At 29.9% G+C, this 22,612-nt stretch overlaps 2 protein-coding genes across 3 annotated transcripts; both read right to left on the reverse strand.

Moving 5' to 3' along the window:
• Positions 1-376: 376 nt before the first annotated feature.
• Positions 377-16,202, reverse strand: wap (DDB1 and CUL4 associated factor wap). Its single transcript, XM_075298623.1, has 5 exons — positions 16,058-16,202; positions 6,372-6,564; positions 5,849-6,308; positions 5,594-5,775; positions 377-1,309 (listed from the first exon to the last, which is right to left on the reverse strand). The coding sequence occupies exons 2-5, from the start codon at positions 6,560-6,562 to the stop codon at positions 1,111-1,113; spliced, it is 1,032 nt and encodes a 343-aa protein (XP_075154738.1). The 5' UTR covers positions 6,563-6,564; positions 16,058-16,202; the 3' UTR covers positions 377-1,110.
• Nca (neurocalcin homolog) lies at positions 14,426-16,638 on the reverse strand. 2 transcript variants are annotated; one of them, XM_075298625.1, is made up of 2 exons: positions 16,499-16,638; positions 14,426-15,105 (listed from the first exon to the last, which is right to left on the reverse strand). In XM_075298625.1, the coding sequence occupies exon 2, from the start codon at positions 15,100-15,102 to the stop codon at positions 14,530-14,532; it is 573 nt and encodes a 190-aa protein (XP_075154740.1). In that variant the 5' UTR covers positions 15,103-15,105; positions 16,499-16,638; the 3' UTR covers positions 14,426-14,529. The 2 variants fall into 2 exon arrangements, with proteins under 2 accessions (XP_075154740.1, XP_075154739.1); XM_075298624.1 differs by lacking the exon at positions 16,499-16,638 and adding an exon at positions 16,058-16,200.
• Between the last annotated feature and the right edge of the window lie 5,974 nt (positions 16,639-22,612).

The following is a 22,612-nucleotide window of genomic DNA, read 5'->3' on the forward strand; positions in this document are numbered from 1 at the left end:
GGAATTAATAATGGAGGGCCTGGGCTTTATGAAAGATAATAATGGGAAAAATTCATTTTGAAATCTATTAGAAATAATAGATGCATGAAAACGACTGCAGATAATGAAGCTAGATGTTATCCAGAAAAGTATTGCGGTGGGTGGTTTTATCAGACTGTTTGAATTTTCATATATGCAATAAAATATTTCGACAAACTGGAAATAAATTTAATATTTTACTTAAGACTATAATGAGTTTGAATGTTTTATGTAATTGAAACCGATTTAGTTATTTTATTCTTTCTCCAATGGATTTTTTTCTGCATATCAAAAAGAAAACTAGAAAACTAATAAAGAGATGTAAAGAAAAAAAAAACCAAATCAAATTAAAAAATAATTTTTATGGTTTCCGTGAGCATTTCCAACAAAATTGTCCACAATCGTTTATATTTTTCATAGCTTTTGTACACTTAAAATAAATAAAAATATAAATAATTCGCAAATTATCTTTTTTTTGTTATGAACATACAAAATAACAACTAAATTGCTTATTAAATAATTGTATATCGCATATGTCTATAATAAACATGAGAACTTTACAGATTCGCTGCATATTGTTGTTGCTGTTGGATGTTTTCTTTTGGCAAATAAAGGGAAAACAAATGTAAAACGATGTTCCGCTTCAATTATGTTATGTTACGTTTCATTACTTTTCCTTCTTATTTTTTTCATAGTTTTTGTAATTTTTTTTTGTTTTGCTATTTGGTGTGTATGAGTTTTCTTTGTTTAATGAATTTATGAATTCCGTATTAGATGGATGTGCATCACATTATTACACACTCATACACACACGCTCTATTGTGTAGATTGTTTAGATTTTAATTTGAAAATATTACTGATCAATATTTTTGTTTTGTTTTGGTGACAATTATGACGATGATATACTATACGTATGTAATAATTATCGTAATAGTTAGTAGTAGTAGTTAATATAAGAATTTCATTATTATTAAATTTTTGTTGTGGCTGTGGTTGTGGCTGTTGTTGTTGTGGTGGTGGTGGTAGTGCATATATGAGAGGAGCTTGTCCATTATACAACGTCCTTTGAGCATTACATTGACGATGCTTCTTCTAGACACGCAAAATCTCACATGCTTTGTTATAGCAAATTGCAATCCAATCGGGTTGTGTTGCACCCCATTGAATTTGATTGACTTCACCTTCGGCGGCGGTATATGCCAAAATTGGATCTTCGATAGCGCGTGGCATTTGCTGTATATCCCAGATGAGTGCTTGGTGATCATCACCGGCAGTGCATATGTGACAGGAACTAAAAATAAGAAACAGGTTCAATATTAAAAAACTGCATGAATATGAATAAAAGCAATAGAAATTTCTCTATGCGTATAACAAAGTGGAGACTTCACAAATTTTCTATATTTTTTCTATAGAAATAACATTTGGGCAACATTTTCTATAGAAATAAAATTTGGACAAAATTTTCTATAGAAAAAAAATTTGGAAAAAAATTTTCTATAGAAATAAAATTTGGACAAAATTTTCTATAGAAATAAAATTTGGACAAAATTTTCTATAGAAATAAAATTTTGACAAAATTTTCTATAAAAATAAAATTTTGACAAAATTTTCTATAGAAATAAACTTTTAACAAAATTTTCTATAGAAATAAAATTATGACAAAATTTCCCAGCAAAAAAATTTGGAAGTTCTTCCAAAGGCACAATTTTAAAAGCACTTCCAAAATATGTACTCCCAATGATGTTCTTTATTTCAACTACACAGGAAGTTCTTTTAATTCAATTATTTATAGCTCGTTTTTTTCTTACACCCATGTTCCGATATCCACTTTAATTCCACTATTCTCTTCAAATCCACGAACGTTAAAATTTGGTGTTCTTAATTCCACGCTCTTTTTTGAACTTTTCTGTAACCAGCTGGGTTGCACAAATCACCCAAAACTTCACTAAGGCGGAAATCAAAATAAGTGGAATCAATAGACTTATTTTAATTGGTTATTTTTTTAATTAAAAATGACGCAGTTTTAATGAAACCCATGTATTAAATATAAAACATTTCAAATTTTTTACGCGAGTACTTTTTTTAACCGGAAATACACCCATCTTGGACATAATTCAACTTTCACCAAGACTTTTGCAAGTGAATTGATTTCACGAAAATTCCGGGGAAAGTGGATTGTAGGACACGAAAATCGTGGAATTGATTCACATTCACCTGGAAGTAGATTTGGGAACATGGGCAAGAGTAAGAAGTGATGCAAATTTAGTGCAACGGCTGAAATTGTGGACATCAGTCCTATGACAAGCCCGTGTTAAATTCATCGCTTCTGCGCCAATTTTGCACTACTTCCGGATCCAAAAAGAACGCCTTTTTACTGGGTTTCTGTAGAAATAAAATTTTGACAAAATTTTCTATAGAAGTGAAATTTTGACAAAATTTTCTATAGAAGTAAAATTCTGAAAAAAATTTTCTATAGAAATAAAATTTTGACAAACTTTTTTATAGAAATAAGAAATAAATTTCCATAGAAATAAAATTTTGACAAAATTTCCTATAGAAATAAAATTTTGACAAAATTTGCTATAGAAATAAAACTTTAACAAAATTTTCTATAAAAATAAAATTTTGACAAAATTTTCTATAGAAATAAAATTTTGACAACATTTTCTATAGAAATAAAATTTTGACAAAATTTTCTATAGAAATAAAATTTTGACAAAATTTTTTATAGAAATAAAATTTTGACAACATTTTCTATAGAAATAAACTTTAGACAACATTTTCGATAGAAATAAATTTTTGACAAAATTTTCTATAGAAATAAAATTTTGATAAAATTTTCTATAGAAATAAAATTTTTACAAAATTTTCTATAGAAATAAAATTTGGACAAAATTTTCTATAGAAATAAAATTTTTAAAAAATTGTGTATATAGAAAAAAAAAAACTTTAACAAAAAATAAAATGTTGACAAAATTTTCTATAGAAATAAAATTTTGACAAAATTTTCTATAAAAATAAAATTTTGACAACATTTTCTATAGAAATAAAATGTTGACAAAACTTTATACAGAAATAAAATGTTGACAAACCTTTTTATAGAAATAAAATTTTGACAAACTTTGCTATAGAAATAAAATTTTGACAAAATTTGCTATAGAAATAAAACTTTAACAAAATTTTCTATAAAAATAAAATTTTGACAAAATTTTCTATAGAAATAAAATGTTGACAAAATTTTCTATAGAAATAAAATTTTGACAAAATTTTCTATAGAAATAAAATTTTGACAACATTTTCTATAGAAATAAACTGTTGACAACATTTTCTATAGAAATAAACTGTTGACAACATTTTCTATAGAAATTAAATTTTGACAAAACTTTATACAGAAATAAAATTTTGACAAACCTTTTTATAGAAATAAAATTTTGACAAAATTTTTTATAGAAATAAAATTTTGACAAAATTTTCTATAGAAATAAACTTTAGACAACATTTTCGATAGAAATAAATTTTTGACAAAATTTTCTATAGAAATAAAATTTTTACAAAATTTTCTATAGAAATAAAATTTGGACAAAATTTTCTATGGAAATAAAATTTAGAAAAAATTGTGTATAGAAATAAAATTTTGAAAAAATTGCGTATAGAAATAAAAATTTGACAAAATAAAAAATTTTGTCAATATTTCCTATAAAAATAAAATTTTGTCACAATTTCCTATAGAAATAAAAATTTGACAAAATTTCCTATAGAAATAAAATTTTGACAAAATTTTCTATAAAAATAAAATTTGTGACAAAATGTCCTATAAAAATAAAATTCTGACAAAATTTTCTATAGATACAAAATAAAAATGGGGTTTGCACGAAAACCAACAATCGGTGTTAGAAAATAAAACGGGGCACCGGTTTTTATTCCCCGCTTTTGATCACTCTACTAACATCTCACGCTTCGTCTCAACACGGTCAATTTAGTTTAATGGGTTACGATTTGTCTCCCGATTTGGGCCTTCTGAAACTTTTTATTTCTAATAAAAAATAGTTAGTTAGTTCCACCGTGGTGCAATGGTTAGCATGCCCGCCTTGCATACACAAGGTCGTGGGTTCGATTCCTGCTTCGACCGAACACCAAAAAGTTTTTCAGTGGTGACATTTCCTCAGTAATGCTGGTGACATTTCTGAGGGTTTCAAAGCTTCTCTAAGTGGTTTCACTGCAATGTGGAACGCCGTTTGGACTCGGCTATAAAAAGGGGGTCCCTTGTCATTGAGCTTAACATAGAATCGGGCAGCACTCAGTGATAAGAGAGAAGTTCACCAATGTGGTGTCACAATGGACTGAATAGTCTAAGTGAGCCTGATACATCGGGCTGCCACCTAACCTAACCTAGTTCCAAATATTATTCTTATGAGGGATGTCAGGTGGGTAGTTTTACCGACGTTGGGTGAAATGTATTGAGGTGAAAAGAGACTATGAAAACTAAATCTCATTTTTTTCAAAATGTTTGTCCTTTTTTACATGGTAATGTTGCACCATATTAGGCACTCAGACCTACATGCCACACAATTTTTGAAGAAAACAATGACTCTTTCGTTAAAGTTCGATTACTCGGTTTTCGTCACTGTATAAAGTCAAATAGTCAATTTGACTCGATTTCCTGTTTTGTCTTCTATTTCGACAAATCCAATTTAGATTTTTGTTGAAAATCGAGTAAAATCGACTTTTGATTTTGGACGAAATTTTGGATTTCGAGACTTAGGGATTTCGTGGGGAACTTCAATAAATCTCGGGGTTTTATGGGGATTTACCGGTTCAGTATAATAAATCAGGTTTACATGAAATTCTTCTTTTTACATTACTAAAAAAGAAGCATCGCAAATCATCAAAATTTAAAAAAGAAAATATTGCTACACTTTTTAACTTCATAAAATAGAGCTCATATGGAGCTATTGGTCTAGAAACGGAAAAAGGATTTTATTTGGGAGCCCAAGCTCTGGTTTGAAATTTTTCTCTGCTTGGCTAAGGCATTTTTCTATAATTTTGAAATCATTTCGTTAGGTCTCGGGACTAAATGTTACCCGTCATCAATAATTTGGATTGTCCAAATAATCCATAAATATATGAAATGAGATAGTTCATTTTCATATAGATCGACTACCCATATTCATTACTTGTGTATTTAGAAGGGAATTTTCATTCGTAAATATATGGTGTCCGAACTGCCATTTTCATTTTTTGAGCACTTGGAAGACGATCACCGCTTTCCTGGTTTGGGGTCTCGAAATCTTGATTTTATTGCAGCCGGCAAATTTTTATGACAAACATTTTATATTCTTTTCAAGTTTTAATTTCGTATAACTCATTCAAATCCTCTTTAACTAGATTTCAACATTTGCTTTCTAAATAAGGGATTTCAAATTTAGATTTTTTGGGATGAAAGTCTCATAACATCTTGCAAGTAGAAGGTTTGGTTGTCAAGTGAAATTAACGTCCCAAATCAAGTACCATTGAAAAGAATATTTTTACTGGCTCAGTTATTAAATCACAAAAATTATCACAAATTCATAGTTACCTGTGCGGCGCCCACGCTATTCCGTTGACGCACGCTCTATGATTGCTCAGTCTTGCAACAGGTGTACAAGGAACACGGACATCTAATATTATTACTTCGCAAGAGTCCATTGCAACGGTGGCCAAATAATTTGGATCTTGTTTGTTCCATGCCAAACGAAGTAGTGCTGTGTGTGTTGGATCCTTCAAAATAAAAAAAATAATAAAAAACAAATAAATATTGGCAATGGTCCAATTAATATTTTATTCAATTTACCTCATATATAATTGTTGAGTGCTCCAAATGTCTTAAATCAAACATACGAACTGACCCATCAGCTCCAACCGATGCAAACATGTCACGTCCACCTCCAGCCCTTGAAAAGGCAATATCGTATACCTCTTTGTCATGGGCAATTAATTGTGTTTTCACATGTCCAGCAACATATACACGGCCATGTGGTTGACCAGTCTCTAAACCCCATATTGTGCAGGTTGTGTCAATGGAAGATGTACCAACTAAATTTGGATCTACTTCGTTCCAATCAAACGATGTAAGTGGCGCACAAAAATCGCTATTTTTATTATTATTTAGTACACACTCTAAGCGTGTATCGGGTTCACCAGCACGCCATACGCGCAAGTAATCACCACTCGTGGCAAGAAGATCAGGATATATACCCTTTGAATCGGGTATCCACATAATTTTTGTTGTGGGATATGGATGATCGAAAGTGCTATAGATTTGCAATGAAAGAAATTAGTACGAAAAGTGAAAGTCATAGAACCTCTATACATACCTTTTGGCACTAAATTCGCTTGTTTCCTCATCGAGACTTATTATTTGGACTTTATTGTTATATTCTTCGATAAAACTACCCAGGGCCAGACGAAAACGTTTGTCTGGCCGAACACTCCAGTTCATGGAATATAATGGCCATGGTGCCAAATATTTATAAATTTCTTTCCTTTTTCCGGCGGTTGCAGACATAACTGTGGTTAAATAAAAATAAAAACAAATATTTGAATGCAATTAAACTTTTTCAAGGTAATTGGGTTGCGGTGACGGTTACTATTTATAGCTCTAGGCAAACATCATTAGCCATTGATAAACCCCAAAACTAGTCATTGCTAACTATAGTGTAGTGACCATGAATCATGAGAAATTTATCAAAGAAAATCTATTTTTACAAATAATTTTAGTAATGATTAAATTTTCTTAGGCAAATTTCATTGATTTATATATAATAGTGATTGGGAAATTGATAAATTTAAGTTAAATTAATTCAACCATTATGGTATATGCATTTGTGTTTGTATTATTAATTAAAAATGAACTGAGTAACAAAATAAACAAAATTTTGGTTATCACTTTTGCTCACAATGTAATTTATATGACCTTCAAATAGTAGTAAAAATGACGAAGGATGACGTGTTAAAAATTCTCTCTCATACCCTCTATAGGCGATATAAAAAGTCCGTATCAATCTATTCCAAAAATGAAGGGGTGGAAAAATTATGTTTTTATCCCTAAAGCAGGCAAATTATCTGACTCTGATTTCCCACTAACAAGCTTATACCCATTATTTCTTAGGTGGAATAAACTGAATCTGTATTGAAACTAGTGTTGGTTCAAGGTTGCTCTCAAAACAGGAACATGCTTACAATGTGCATCTATTCTGTTTTCTTAAGGACTCAATATTTTTTGTTAGAAGCTCAAATCTGCCGTTTCTAGACATTTCGAGGGACATTCTATCCAAAGTAAATTATGAATGCATTGACCAAAGGATAAAAACCTAATAGGCTTTGTTGAGTTATTCAAGGCCAATCAAATATTCATAGGTACGTGAGCCTAGTTTTACGTAAAAATTCCTCCACCCTGTGAATGGAGTCTGTATCAACCTATTCAAGAAACATGAAGTGTTTTCATTCCTGAAGCAGGCTAATATCTGGCTAGGGTTTCCCACCAATGAGCTTATACTCATGCCTTCCTTGATTCAATTAATTTCTAATTGAAAAATTTTCAACAACAAAAATGATAATACCAATTAAAAAACTGACACAATTAGCTTTTGTCATTGATTTTTGTTTTGATTAAAAACTCAAAGTTTTAATGGGCACTTTTTAAATGCAATTAAAATTTTAATTGGAAATATATTGGTGATATTTTTTCTGTATATTGGCACTCCCCTAGGCGGAGTTCCTTTCGCGGTAGCCACAAATGGTAGAATTCTACCAGACATGGTATATTTTTTACTGTTTGATAGATTGGTAGAATTCTTGATGTTCTGGTAGATTTTGCAAAATATTCCTCTCCACTTAAGAGGTACTTCATAAATTTAATATAGAAATGAGATTTTCTATAGAAATAAAATTTTCTCAGAAATAATATTTTATAAATAAAATTTTTCTCTAGAAATAAAATTTTAACAACCTTTTCTCTAGGAAAAAAAATTTGGACAAAATTTCCTATAGAAATAAAATGTTGAGAAAATTTTCTATAGAAATAAAATTTTGAGAAAATTTTCTATAGAAATAAAATTTTGACAAAATTTTCTATAGAAATAAAACTTTGAGAAAATTTTCTATAGAAATAAAATTTGGACAAAATTTCCTATAGAAATAAAATTTTGAGAAAATTTTCTATAGAAATAAAATTTTGACAAAATTTTCTAATGAAATAAAATTTTCTATAAAAATAAAATTTTGACAAAATTTTCTTTAGAAATAAAATGTTGGCAAAATTTTCTATAGAAATAAAATTTTGACAAAATTTTCTCTAGGAAAAAATTTTGACAAAATTTTCTATAGAAATAAAATATTGACAAAATTTTCTATAGAAATAAAATTTTGACAAAATTTTCTATAGAAATAAAATTTTGACAAAATTTTCTATAGAAATAACATTTTGAGAACATTTTCTATAGAAATAAAATTTTGACAAAACTTTCTAAAGAAATAAAATTTTCTATAAATATAAAATTTTGACAAATTTTCTATAGAAATGCAATTTTGACCAAATTTCCTGTAGAAATCAAAAATTTTGAAAATTTCCTGTAGAAATCAAAAATTTTCTATAGAAATAAAATTTTGACAAAATTTTCTATAGAAATAAAATATTCTATAGAAATAAAATTTTGAAAAAATTTTCTAAAGAAATAAAATTTTCTATAGAAATAAAATTTTGACAAAATTTTCTTTAGAAATAAAATTTTGACAAAATTTTCTATAGAAATAAAATTTTGACAAAATTTTCTATAGAAATAAAATTTGTACAATATTTTCTTTAGAAATAAAATTTTGATAAAATCTTCTATAGAAATAAAATTTTGACAAAATTTCCTATAGAAATCAAATGTTGACAAAATTTTCTATATAAATAAAATTTTGACAAAATTTTCTATAGAAATAAAATTTTGACAAAATTTTCTATAGAAATAAAATTTTGACAAAATTTTCTATAGAAATAAAATTTTGACAAAATTTTTTATAGAAATAAAATTTTGACAAAATTTTCTATAGAAATAATATTTTGAAAAAATTTTATTTAGAAATAAAATGTTGACAAAATTTTATATAGAAATAAAATTTTGACAAAATTTTCTATAGAAATAAAATATTCTATAGAAATAAAATTTTGAAAAAATTTTCTAAAGAAATAAAATTTTCTATAGAAATAAAATTTTGACAAAATTTTCTTTAGAAATAAAATTTTGACAAAATTTTCTATAGAAATAAAATTTTGACAAAATTTTCTATAGAAATAAAATTTTTACAATATTTTCTTTAGAAATAAAATTTTGATAAAATCTTCTATAGAAATAAAATTTTGACAAAATTTCCTATAGAAATCAAATGTTGACAAAATTTTCTATATAAATAAAATTTTGACAAAATTTTCTATAGAAATAAAATTTTGACAAAATTTTCTATAGAAATAAAATTTTGACAAACTTTTGTAAAGAAATAAAGTTTTGACCAAATTTTCTATAGAAATAAAATTTTGACAAAATTTTCTATAGAAATAAAATTTTGACAAAATTTTCTATAGAAATAAAATTTTGACAAAATTTTTTATAGAAATAAAATTTTGACAAAATTTTCTATAGAAATAATATTTTGAAAAAATTTTATTTAGAAATAAAATGTTGACAAAATTTAATATAGAAATAAAATTTTAATAAAATTTTCTATAGAAATAAAATTTTGACAAAATTTTCTTTAGAAATAAAATTTTGACAAAATTTTCTATAGAAATAAAATTTTGACAAAATTTTCTATAGAAATAAAATTTTTACAATATTTTCTTTAGAAATAAAATTTTGATAAAATCTTCTATAGAAATAAAATTTTGACAAAATTTCCTATAGAAATCAAATGTTGACAAAATTTTCTATATAAACAAAATTTTGACAAAATTTTCTATAGAAATAAAATTTTGACAAAATTTTCTATAGAAATAAAATTTTGACAAACTTTGTAAAGAAATAAAGTTTTGACCAAATTTTCTATAGAAATAAAATTTTGACAAAATTTTCTATAGAAATAAAATTTTGACAAAATTTTCTATAGAAATAAAATTTTGACAAACTTTTGTAAAGAAATAAAGTTTTGACCAAATTTTCTGTACAAATAAATTTTTGACAAAATTTGCTATAGAAATAAAATTTTGACAAAATTTTCTATAGATATAAAATTTTGACAAAATTTTTTATAGAAATAAAATTTTGACAAAATTTTCTATAGAAATAAAATTTTGACAAAATTTTTTATAGAAATAAAATTTTGACAAAATTTTCTATAGAAATAAAATTTTGAAAAAAAATTCTATAGAAATAAAATTTTGACAAAATTTTTTATAGAAATAAAATGTTGACAAAATTTTCTATAGAAATAATATTTTGAAAAAATTTTATTTAGAAATAAAATGTTGACAAAATTTTATATAGAAATAAAATTTTAATAAAATTTTCTATAGAAATAAAATAAATACCCATATAAGTCCGTTTAGTTATTAAATAACTATATAATCTTCGTTAGTTCTTGATCGGTTTATATAGAGGAGTCTATGAACCGGTATAAACAAATTTTCGTATGGTAATTAGAGGGTCAAATTTCTACCGGATCGGATGATATTTGCTCTTTCAAGAGACTCCGCAAGTCAAATCTGGGGATCGGTTTATATTGGGCCTGTATATAATGATGGACCGATATGGACCAATTTGTGCATGATATTTAGATGGCACATATTAGCATCACATGTCCAATTTCAAACGTGTAGCATGAGGGCTATATTAATTATGGAATAATATTGATCAAGTTTTGCATGGTTGTTAGAGGACATATTCTAACATAACATACAAAATTTCAACCGTATCGGATGAAATTTGCTCCTCCAGGGGGCTGCGGAAGTTAAATGTGGGGATCGGTTTATATGGGGCCTATATATAATTATGGACCAATATGGAGAAAGTTTTGCATGGTTGTTAGAGGATATATATCAACATTGCGAACCAAATTTTAAGCGAATCGGAAGAAATTTGGTCTGCGCAGAGGCTCCGGATATCTTTTTTTTTTAATTTTTGACCGATATGGACCAATTATTGCGTTATAGATTTTAATGGGATCGGATAAAAATTTTCTTCCCAGATGCTGCGGAAGAATATATGTGTCTGTTTATATAGGGGCTATAACTAAAAGTGGCCTGACTCAGAATTTCATCATTAAGGTGGATATTAAGTTCGAGTTGGGTTGCTAAAATCAAAAAATTCTGAAAAAAACAGAATAAAATTATACCTCTTTGATTCAAATTTTATTATAGCATGAAGGGGACTAGCCCAAAACATATTTTCATAAATTTATATTCTTTGAAAGGGATAATGAAAGAAAAGTAATCGTGAAAAATGTCGATTTTAGCGGCTAAAGTTGAGTATTAAGTTCGAGTTTAGCAGCTAAAGTGAAAACTAAATCAGTACGAAAAGGCATAAAATTTTATACATTTCTTGCAAATTTTATTATAACTTGATGGAAAATAGCCCAAAGCAAATTTTCACAAAGTTTTTATTCTTCAAAATGGATTATTAAAGAAAAGTAATCGTTAAAAACATGACGATTTTAGCGGCTAAACTCGAACTTAATACCCACCATAAAGCCGAACTTAATGCCCACCTTTACCCACAATATATACTTTACGGGGTCCGATAGCAATATTTCGATGGGTAAAACGGAATGACAATGTCAGCATATCTCCCATCCATCCCCATTAAACTATCTTAAATAAATAAATAGGCGATTTAAGTAATTTTTTAGGCAATTCCAAATCAGTTAAAATTTTAATTCATTCAATTAATTTTGTAATGTGGCATCTTTGACAGATTTTATGACTTCCGTGATTATAAGTAAATTGGAATTTTCATTACAATTTGTTTATTAATTCTTAACTGAAATTTCTTCATACACAGAAATGATAGTATCAATTACCGAAATCAATTAAAATATTACAAAGAATTATTTTTGATACATTTACCTTTGCGATTTATTTTAATAAAAAAATCAAGTTGTTTTAATTGAAAATTGAATTTTTTTTTAATGGAAAACATTTACAATCACAAAAATCATTGATCCATTAAATTTTAAATTACAATTTATTTATTAATTCTTAATTTCAATCACCGAAATGATAGTAACAATTAACAAATAACAATTAAAATATTAATTAATCCTTTTAAAGAATTTATTTTGATAGAACTACCCTTGTGATTGATTTTTAATTATTAACAATTAACAAATAACAATTAAAATATTAATTAATCCTTTTAAAGAATTTATTTTGATAGAACTACCCTTGTGATTGATTTTTATTTTAATTAAAAAAATTAAAATTAAATTTGTTTTTAATGAAAGCATTTTGGTGATTCCCAGAAAAAATATATTTTTGTCTTCAATCACAAAATTAATTGATCCAATAAATTTTTAATTTGCAATTTGTTTATTATTTCTTAATTGAAATTTCTTCAACCACCGAAATGAATTAAAGAATTAATTTTGACACAATTATTTTCGTGATTAATATTTGTTTTAATCAAATAAATTTTTAATTGAAAATTTTAAGTTAAAATTAAACTACAAAATTATAGTTTAATTTTGTTTGTTAGTACATATTTGGATTTTCTTCTTTAATTCAATCACAGAAATAATGAATACCATTTACCAATTAAATGTTAATTCAATTAAAATATTAATATATCAATTTAAAGCATTAATTGATGCAATTATTTGTATGTCTTCAATCATAGAATTAATTGATCTGATAAATTATTAATTCCAATTAATTAATTCTTAATTTAAATTTCCTCAATCACAGAAATTATAGTACTAAGAATTACCAACGTCAATTATTTGATTATTTTAATTAAAAAATTAGCTGAATTTTTATTTGATAGTTTTTTTTATTATATTTGTTTTAATCAAATAAATTTTTAACTGAAAATTTTAAGTTAAAATTAAACTATAAAATTATAGTTTAATTTTATTTGTTAATTCTTAATTGGAATTTCTTCTTTAATTCAATCACAGAAATGGTGAATACCATTTATCAATTAAATATTTATTCAATTAAAATATTAATATATCCATTTAAAGCATTAATTGATGCAATTATTTGTGTATCTTCAATCACAAAATTAATTGATCTGACAAATTATTAATTCCAATTAATTAATTCTTAATTTAAATTTCCTTAATAACAGAAATGATAGTACTAAGAATTACCAACGTCAATTATGTGATTATTTTAATTAAAAAATTAGCTGAATTTTTAGTTGATAGTTTTTTTTTTTTAATTCTATTCAAAATTTTAAATGCCAAAATGTTGGTGATATTTCTTCTCTATATAAATAAGGATATCCAATACTTACTTTAATCCACTTTAGAAGACAGTTCTAAACCATTATATAAGTACAAGAAACCTCCCAGTTAAAATTAGCCCACATAGAACCGCCATAAAACTTTTTTGCAAAAAACAAAACTATAAAAATCTTTACCCATTGGCAAAATTACCAATTGCTTTTTATCTGATTGCTACTACGAAATATTACATTTTTTTGAAATAGGCAAATAAAAATTTAGAATGAGCATATGATGCTCTAGATATAGCTATACAGCTTTACACGCACATCTCATCCATTATTCTTTTAATTACAAACTTTACATGCACAATAATTAAGTTTATATTTTAATCAACTTCAATTTCCCACCCTTCCTTATATTATTATCGAAAGTTTTTTTTTATCAAAAATTTGGCGTTAAATATATGTAAGATATATTTCGTCATTGAAAGTAATTCTCCTTTAATCAATTTTTTCAATTTGACTTCGCAAGTTGGACACAATTAAATAGTCTTAATAAAGAATTGAGATATTTCTGAATCAATGTGGATAATATTATAAAAGAAATTTACTATAATTTAAAAATATATAAACATCTAGAAATATATATGTATATAGAATAAATTTGGACCTAATTGGCAAAATGAAGACTGCGGCTCATTTGATTGCTAGTACTGAATCGATCAAAGAAAATAGTTCATACGAATTGGTAAAAGAAATATTTTTTACATCTTTAGGATAAGTGTGGTTGGTACATATGTATAGCCGCATGTGAGAAGAGTTTTCCCAGAACCTAGAGCTTTTTATTAATATTTCCAACCCATTTTATATCAGTTCCTAACCTACCGCATTGCATACACTAGTAGTTACCTTTCGCTGTAATTGTTGTCACACCCTCATGCCTTTGAATAAAAAAGATTACTTTTCCAAAAAACAAAAGGTCTCTGATTAAGATGCAAAGTGTCAAATTTGTGGTATTCTCAAGATTTTTTTATTGCAATTAGAAAAAATATTGTTGCTGTTATAATAATCCGAACATTTATTGCTTACTTAAACCATAAATATATAAGAGTTAATGGGATTGGGGATCACATTGTAATAAGCGTACAATCGATGGATCACTTCTTGCACCTTCTATAAACTCCTCTAAGCTAAGTTTCCCATCCATGTTACGATCCATTTGTCTAAATATTTTGTCAGTTCGTTTTTCGGGCGTGCTTTCGTCTTCGGGCATTTTCATAACGGATCCAACCATTTTATATATTGCCGTAACTATCTCAAGCATTTCTTGTCGTGATATATATCCATTGCCATCCAGGTCATACATTGAAAAAGCCCATTTCAGCTTTTGTTCTAACTTCCCTCTAGACGTAACGCTGAGTGCACATAGAAATTCTCTGAAATCTATTGTCCCATCACCATTGGCATCGAATGTGCGAAAAACATGTTCAGCAAACTTGCTAGCATCGCCATAAGGAAAAAAGTTTCCATATATTTTTTTGAACTCCTCTACGGATAGATGACCACTGGGACAATCTTTCAGAAATCCTTTGTACCATTCTTGTATTTCAGCATCTGTGAATTCAGTGTTTTGCTTTAAATCCTCCAGCACTTCTGGCTTTAATTTGCTGTTCTGTTTTCCCATTTTCTGCACACATGCCGGATAGGATCAAATAAGAAATACATAGAAATGTTAATATTCTGTGATGTGTCATAGGCACAAACTATTGTCTCTAAAAATTGAATACAAATGACGGAATGTAATAGTTCTAATGATTAATGATATACAAAGTCAAAATTCCCCCCGATATATAGCAAACAAACAAAAACAAATAAAATGTCCTTAAACGAGTCCATCGCGAACCCGCAAGTGGGTGTGGATGGGCCCTAGTCAGTCAATCCCGTTTTGTTTTTTTTTTCTGTTTTGATGAGATCTTGTAAATTCGTCAAAGTGCTTTTGGAAACTTTTGGTGCAAGATTACAGATAAGTGGTGCACATCAACAATCGAAAGAATTTCGTGCACAGAAGTAAAATGATGATATGATATGTGCCAAGGCCGCAAAGCCTTGAAAGCTTACAAATATTCGATAATAAGGAAGGAATGCGCTCGCTTTGATCTGAGGGAGAGTAGTGGCATTCCCTTTTCCCATTTTGCAATGGTAGAGGGCGATATGTGTGTACGTTGACAAGTACCACATTTGTCGTGCATGTAAAATGCAAATTTGCCAAGGCCCAGCCTTTTAAAGCTTCCCCCTCATAATTACTACCTTTCCATGCTAAACCAATACTGCGGTTCTCTTTTCAAACATATGTACATATAAGTGCCCTAAGCCAAGGAAATATCAAGCAAATAGCCTCATAGGTCCATATTTATCCAATAATGAAAGATGTAAAATTGGGGGCTACTGACAACTGGGGAAACAGCGGTCAATGGCACCGAATGGTCACTAGAAGTGTATATAGTATGTGTGTGTGTGAAAGTACAAGCAAAAACAAACCCCGCAGTTCAATCGATTCTGCCAATAGACATAAAAAACAAACAAAGGCCGTTTTTCTATCGTTTTTCTTGTGAGCGATATGCTCATTAAAGAAAACTTACCTTAAAATTTATTTATGTGGTTATTTTAATTTTGTTGTGTGTTGCAAGTGAAAAAACACAAAGGCAGTGTTTTTTGACGACTTGCACGAGTATTGAATTTTCTGTTTTTTTTTTGTTTTTTTCAGCGAACCTCCGTTTGCTCTGTATGATGAGACAACGACGCACTTGTGGTACTTTCACACAAGGAAGAATGAATGATGAATGTCTGCCAATTTTCTACCCAAGAAACGCAATAGTTTTGCTTGCCACCACATGCAGCAAACAAAATGTGGCCCAAATTGTGAGTCTACTAAATGGCAACGGTCTTTGACTGACGGACGAACAAAACAAATGCGGGTGAATGGATGTTATGATAAGAAAGGTTTGTTGTATTCCAAAAAGTGTTAGAAAATTAAAACAATTGTTCCTCAAATCATTTTCGCCGCTTTTCCGTTTTTTTACTTGCACAGGAAAAATAAAAAAAAACGTTGGGGTGTATTGAACGCCGAACCAAAAACGTTTTGTATTCACATTTATCTATGACATAAGTCTTTGTGTCTCGGTTTGTGTAATATAATTAATTGCACATTAGCCGCTCATGCATTTAGGTTCTAGATAATTGTTATTTTGCACAATTCCGCATTGAATTTGTTTTATTAAAAATTTTAATCCAGACGCGAACGATGCAAGAAATGTATATAACAAAACTTTCTCCAAAACGATAACGATGTTTTATTCGCAACTTTAAACTATCGATAATCCGATTACAATCCTAGAACATTTTGCTACATATTCTAGAAATCGATTGCTCGACTTTTTTTCAGTATTGCCAGCTTTACGTGTAGAGTGCATTTCAAAGATGTGCATAACAAGATGTCGCACCTACATTGCAGGCAAAACTCAATAGAGGTCGTTGTTGTATATTAGCTCAATCTTTCACTCATTGGAAAAGTTAATTTCGGAACTTGCACTCACAATAGCACAGACAAATTTTAAGGTATTTTTGGAGTGATTTGTTCTTCCACCTGTTTCAAAGAAAATTATGGTATTCCCCATCGCCGCATAATAATAATGTTAAACTAACATTATTGATGCTTTGAGAACACACGAGATAAATTACACCTTGAGAATGATCGAGAACTATTAAACATATCAATAACTGCCTTTTCGTGGAATTTTCGTTTCCCTCGAGACGAACGAAATGTCAAAAATCACACATTGATATCTCGAGAACTAGGGTCTGTCGAATGACAATTATTTCGGTGTTCGATAGTAAAACATAAAAGATGAGTTTATGGCAAAGTTCGAGGTTTTGCGAATATCTTTAAATTTATTTTGGTCTCACGACTCGTTTCGAGACGATTTTGGGTTTTATGAACAAACAGTAAATTGTTTTCTGGCAATTAATTATGGTTGATATTTATTTTACGGTGTTAAGGCCGGTACTCTATTCGTACCGGCCTTTACTATGTTCGCTTTTCACTTTATCAATCATTAAAACAATTAAAATTATAAATGGCAACAAATCTTCACCAAATCTAGATGAAAAAGACTTTTAATCGCACTATTTTAATAGAACAACCCACATTACCAGACAACACCAGCATTACTGAGGTGGGATAATCCACCGCTGAAAAACTGTTTGGTGTTTCGTCGAAACTGGGTTTGAACCCACGACCCTGTGTATGTAAGGCGGGCATGCTAACCATGGCACCACGGTGGCTCCCTATTTCTATAGAAAATTTGTCAAAATTTTATTTCTGGCTGATAGCCTAAGTAGCTAATGCTAGATTTTTCTCTATTATTTTTATATTTACTATAAGTTTAATAAATAAATAAATAAATAATTTTATTTCTATAGAAAATTTTGTCAAAATTTTATTTCTATAAAAAATTTTGTCAAAATTTTATTTCTATAAAAAATTTTGTCAAAATTTTATTTCTATAGAAAATTTTGGCAAAATTTTATTTCTACAGAAAATTTTGTCAAAATATTATTTCTATAGAAAATTTTGTCAAAATTTTATTTCTATAGAAAATTTGTGGAGTAACTCTTAGTTGGAGACCAGTATTTTGCAAAATCTACCATAAACAAGTATATACAGCACTAAGTTCGGCCGGGCCTAATCTTAAATACCCACCACCATGAACCAAATATTAGGGTTTCCTTTGAAATTTCAGGAGGGCTTGAGGACTTGAGGACACTTTCCGAAGATAAATTTAAAAATTTCACCTATGAGGACTATATCAGATTCTAGATTTATAAGAACCATCTTTGTTTGAGTTTTAGAGGAATCATTAACATCTCTTGTAAGTGTGCAAGAAAATTATAAAATAACGTCTTGATTTGAAATCTTAAATCTGTAGATTTTCACCCGAGAAATAAAATCTGGAAATTTTACATTGAGTTTCAAGCAATTTTCATGATCAGTGCGCCTTCTACATCCTCAAGAAGAGAAGTCGGTCTATATGGAGGCAATACCAAATGGACCGATAAAAACTTAATCCGACACACGTTTTTGTGAGCCTAAAATACCAGAATATTTACAATTTCAGGCAAATCGGATAAAAACTATGGTTTCTAGAAACCCAAGGAGTTAAATCGGGAGATCGTTCTTATGGGGGCTATATCAAAATATGGACCGATACTCACCGTTTTCGGCACACCTCTTTATGACCCGAAAATACCTCTAGATTTCCAATTTCAGGCAAATTGGATAAAACCTTCAGATTCTAGACGTCCAAGAAGTAAAATCGGGAAATCGGTGTATATGGGGGCTATATCAAAATATGGAGCGATACTCACCATTTTTGGCACACCTCTTTATGGTCCTAAAATACCTCTAGATTTCCAATTTCAGGCAAATTGGATAAAAACTACGGTTTCTATAAGCCCAAGACCCCAAATCGGGAGGTCGTTTTATATAGGGACCATACCAAAACATGGACCGATACTCACAATTTTTGGCACACGTATTTGTGGTCCTACAATACCTCTAGATTTCCAATTTCAGGTAAAAACTGCGGTTTCTATAAGCCCAAGAAGTAAAATCGGGAGATCGGTCTGTATGGGGGCTATACCAAAATATGGAGCGATACTCATAATTATTGACACACGTATTTATGACCCGAAAATACCTCTAGATTTCCAATTTCAGGTAAATTGAATAAAAACTGCGGTTTCTATAAGCCCACAAAGTAAAATCGGGAGATCGGTCTATCCCTGCCAGCATTTCAAAGTTCCATTTCATCCTCATCGCTACCACAGACTCGTATGTGACACTGCAACAATCGCCAACTGTGATAGTATTTTGCCATCACTATTCGCATGAAAGTAGTTTGCCATCACTATTGTTACAAGAGCCATTTTATATTTTGTGAAACACCAAGCACAACTAGCTTCTTATAATTTATTTAAATAAAAACGATAATGAAGTGCTGAAAACATAGTTATTTCGCTTAAAATTGTGAAAGGAATATTGGTGAACAATTTTTGACTTTCCAAATGGAATAAAGTGTTAGTTTTTCAAATATTTTTCCAGACAGGCTGGCTCCATTGGGAATAAAAGCACTGACTGATAGACGCTACAACATGTAACTTGCAACTTGAAACTCAACTTCAATCTTTTATTAATGCATAAAAATATGTTAAATGTGATGTGATAGTCGTATAAATGTTATATTTATGAGAATTTATAAATGTTTAATAAAATTAATAATCATCTAAACAATCGTGTTTTACTTGACCACAATGATTCTTTCACAACTATCTTTTACAACTATCACTTTCTCTGATTGTTTGAAGGGGCTCTTATTGGTGTCTTTCTAAATGTATGCAGATGGGCACCTAATAATTGCACTCATGCGATACTTTTTTGTAGTAACTTGGCGTGGTACAACTTCTCAATAGTGACGGCGCTTTTCCGAGGAGTTTTGAATATCGTATACGACTGTTTTCGACGTAGTGGGGATTCTCAAAAGCGCCCCCAAATTCAAAAAATGTTGGCAGGGATATGGGGGCTATACCAAAACATGGCCCGATACTCACCATTTTTGGCACACCTCTTTATGGTCCTAAAATACCTCTAGATTTCCAATTTCAGACAAATTTGATAAAAAACTACGGTTCTATAAGCCCAACACCCCAAATCGGGAGGTCGTTTTATATAGGGACCATACCAAAACATGGACCGATACTCACAATTCTTGGCACACGTATTTGTGGTCCTACAATACCTCTAGATTTCCAATTTCAGATAAATTGAATAAAAACTGCGGTTTCTATAAGCCCAAGAAGTAAAATCGGGAGATCGGTCTATATGGGGGCTATACCAAAATATGGACCGATACTCACAATTTTTGGCACACGTATTTATGACCCGAAAATACCTCTAGATTTCCAATTTCAGGTAAATTGAATAAAAACTGCGGTTTCTATAAGCCCAAGAAGTAAAATCGGGAGATCGGTCTATATGGGGGCTATACCAAAATATGGACCGATACTCACCATTTTTGGCACACCTCTTTATGGTCATAAAATACCTCTAGATTTCAAATTTCAGGCAAATTGGATAAAAACTACGATTTCTATAAGCCCAAGACCCCAAATCGGGAGGTCGGTTTATATGGGGACTATATCAAAACCTGGACCGATATAGCCCATCTTCGAACTTGACCTGCCTGCAGACAAAATACGAGTTTGTGCAAAATTTCAGCACGATTGCTTCATTATTGAAGACTGTAGCGTGATTACAACAGACAGACAGACGGACATCGTTATATCGTCTTAGAATTTCTCCCTGATCAAGAATATATATACCTTATTTATACTGGGAAATCGATATTTAAGGCCGTAAGTTCGGCAAGGCCTAATCTTAAGTACCCTCCACCATGGATTGCGTAGTAACTTCTACTATAGACTGTCACAATCCACAATCGAATTACTGGTAATACTTACCGATGACAAGGTATCTTAAAACTTTATAACATCGTCTTCTAAATTGTAAGTTAGTCCATACGTGGTATATAGTAAACAAAAAAGGCAGATTAAATACTTATATAATTCAGTTCTTGAACGGTATATAAAGAGAAGTCTACAAATATCTACGAACCGATATGAACTTTTGCGCGGTAATTAGAGAGCCAGAATTGATGTATGGCACGGTTGTTAGCGACCATATAAAGGGTGGTTAAAATTTCAAGGGCCGATGTTGATTTTGAATAAAACACAAACTATTTAGGAAATTATTGTAATTTTATTTTGTTATGATATATTGGTATTACTCAATTATGTATGGAACAAAATATCGACCAAATGGGCGCCGCAACCTCGTTGGCACACCTTCATCCGATGGTCCAAATTTTCGATGACACTGAGGCATAATGGAGGTTCTATGCTGTTAATGTGCCGAATTATCTCATCCTTTAGCTCTTGAATTGTTGCTGGCTTATCGACGTACACCTTTTCTTTCAAATAACCCCAAAGAAAAAAGTTCAACGGTGTCAAATCACATGATCTTGGCGGCCAATTGACATCGCCATTACGTGACATAACACGGCCATTGAATTTGTTGCGCAAAAGAGCCATTGTTTCGTTAGCTGTGCGGCAAGTGGCACCGTCCTGCTGAAACCATATATCGTCCACATCCATATCTTCCAACTCGGGCCATAAAAAGTTCGTTATCATCTCACCATACCGAACACCATTCACAGTAACTGCCTGACCGGCCTCATTTTGGAAAAAATATGGCCCGATGATGCCGCCAGCCCATAAACCGCACCAAATAGTCACTCTTTGTGGGTGTATTGGTTTTTCGACAATCACTCTTGAATTCTCATTCGCCCAAATGCGGCAATTCTCTTTATTGACGAATCCACTTCGAAAATTGATCATCCACTGTTGCCATTTCTTGGAACCATTTAACACGTTGTTGGATTGTGTATCTCTCCATGGTTCAAATTGAGTAAGTCTGAAATAGAGAAATGTCAAATAGGAAAATGTACCAAATTTCAACCGAATCGGATGATTCGGCTCCGAAGGTCTAATCTGGGGATCGGTTTATATGGGGGCTATATATAATTATAGACCAATATGGACCAATTTTTGCACGGTTGTTATATACTTACACCTCGTACCAAATTTCAGCCGGATCAGATGAAATTTTCTCCTCCAAGAGGTTCCGGAGCTAAAATTTGGGGATCGCTTTATATGGGGGCTACATGTAATTATGGACCGATATTGATAAATTGTGTGCATGGTTATTAGGGACCATATACTAACACAACGTACCAAGTTTCAACCGCATCGGATGAATTTTGCTCCTCCAAGAGTTTCCGGAGGTCAAATCTGGAGATCGGTTTATATGGGGGCTATATATAATTATAAACTATATACTAACACCACGTACCAAATTTCAAACGGATCGGATGAAATTTGCTTCTCTAAGAGGCTCCGAAAACCAAATCTGGGGGTCGCTTTATATGGGGGCTATACGTAAAAGTGGTCCAATATTGCCCATTTGCAATACCATCCCGACCTACATCAATAACAACTACTTATGCCAAGTTTCAAGTCGA

This window comes from Haematobia irritans, chromosome 3 (assembly GCF_050003625.1).
Source record: "Haematobia irritans isolate KBUSLIRL chromosome 3, ASM5000362v1, whole genome shotgun sequence".
Classification (NCBI taxonomy): Eukaryota; Metazoa; Arthropoda; class Insecta; order Diptera; family Muscidae; genus Haematobia; species Haematobia irritans.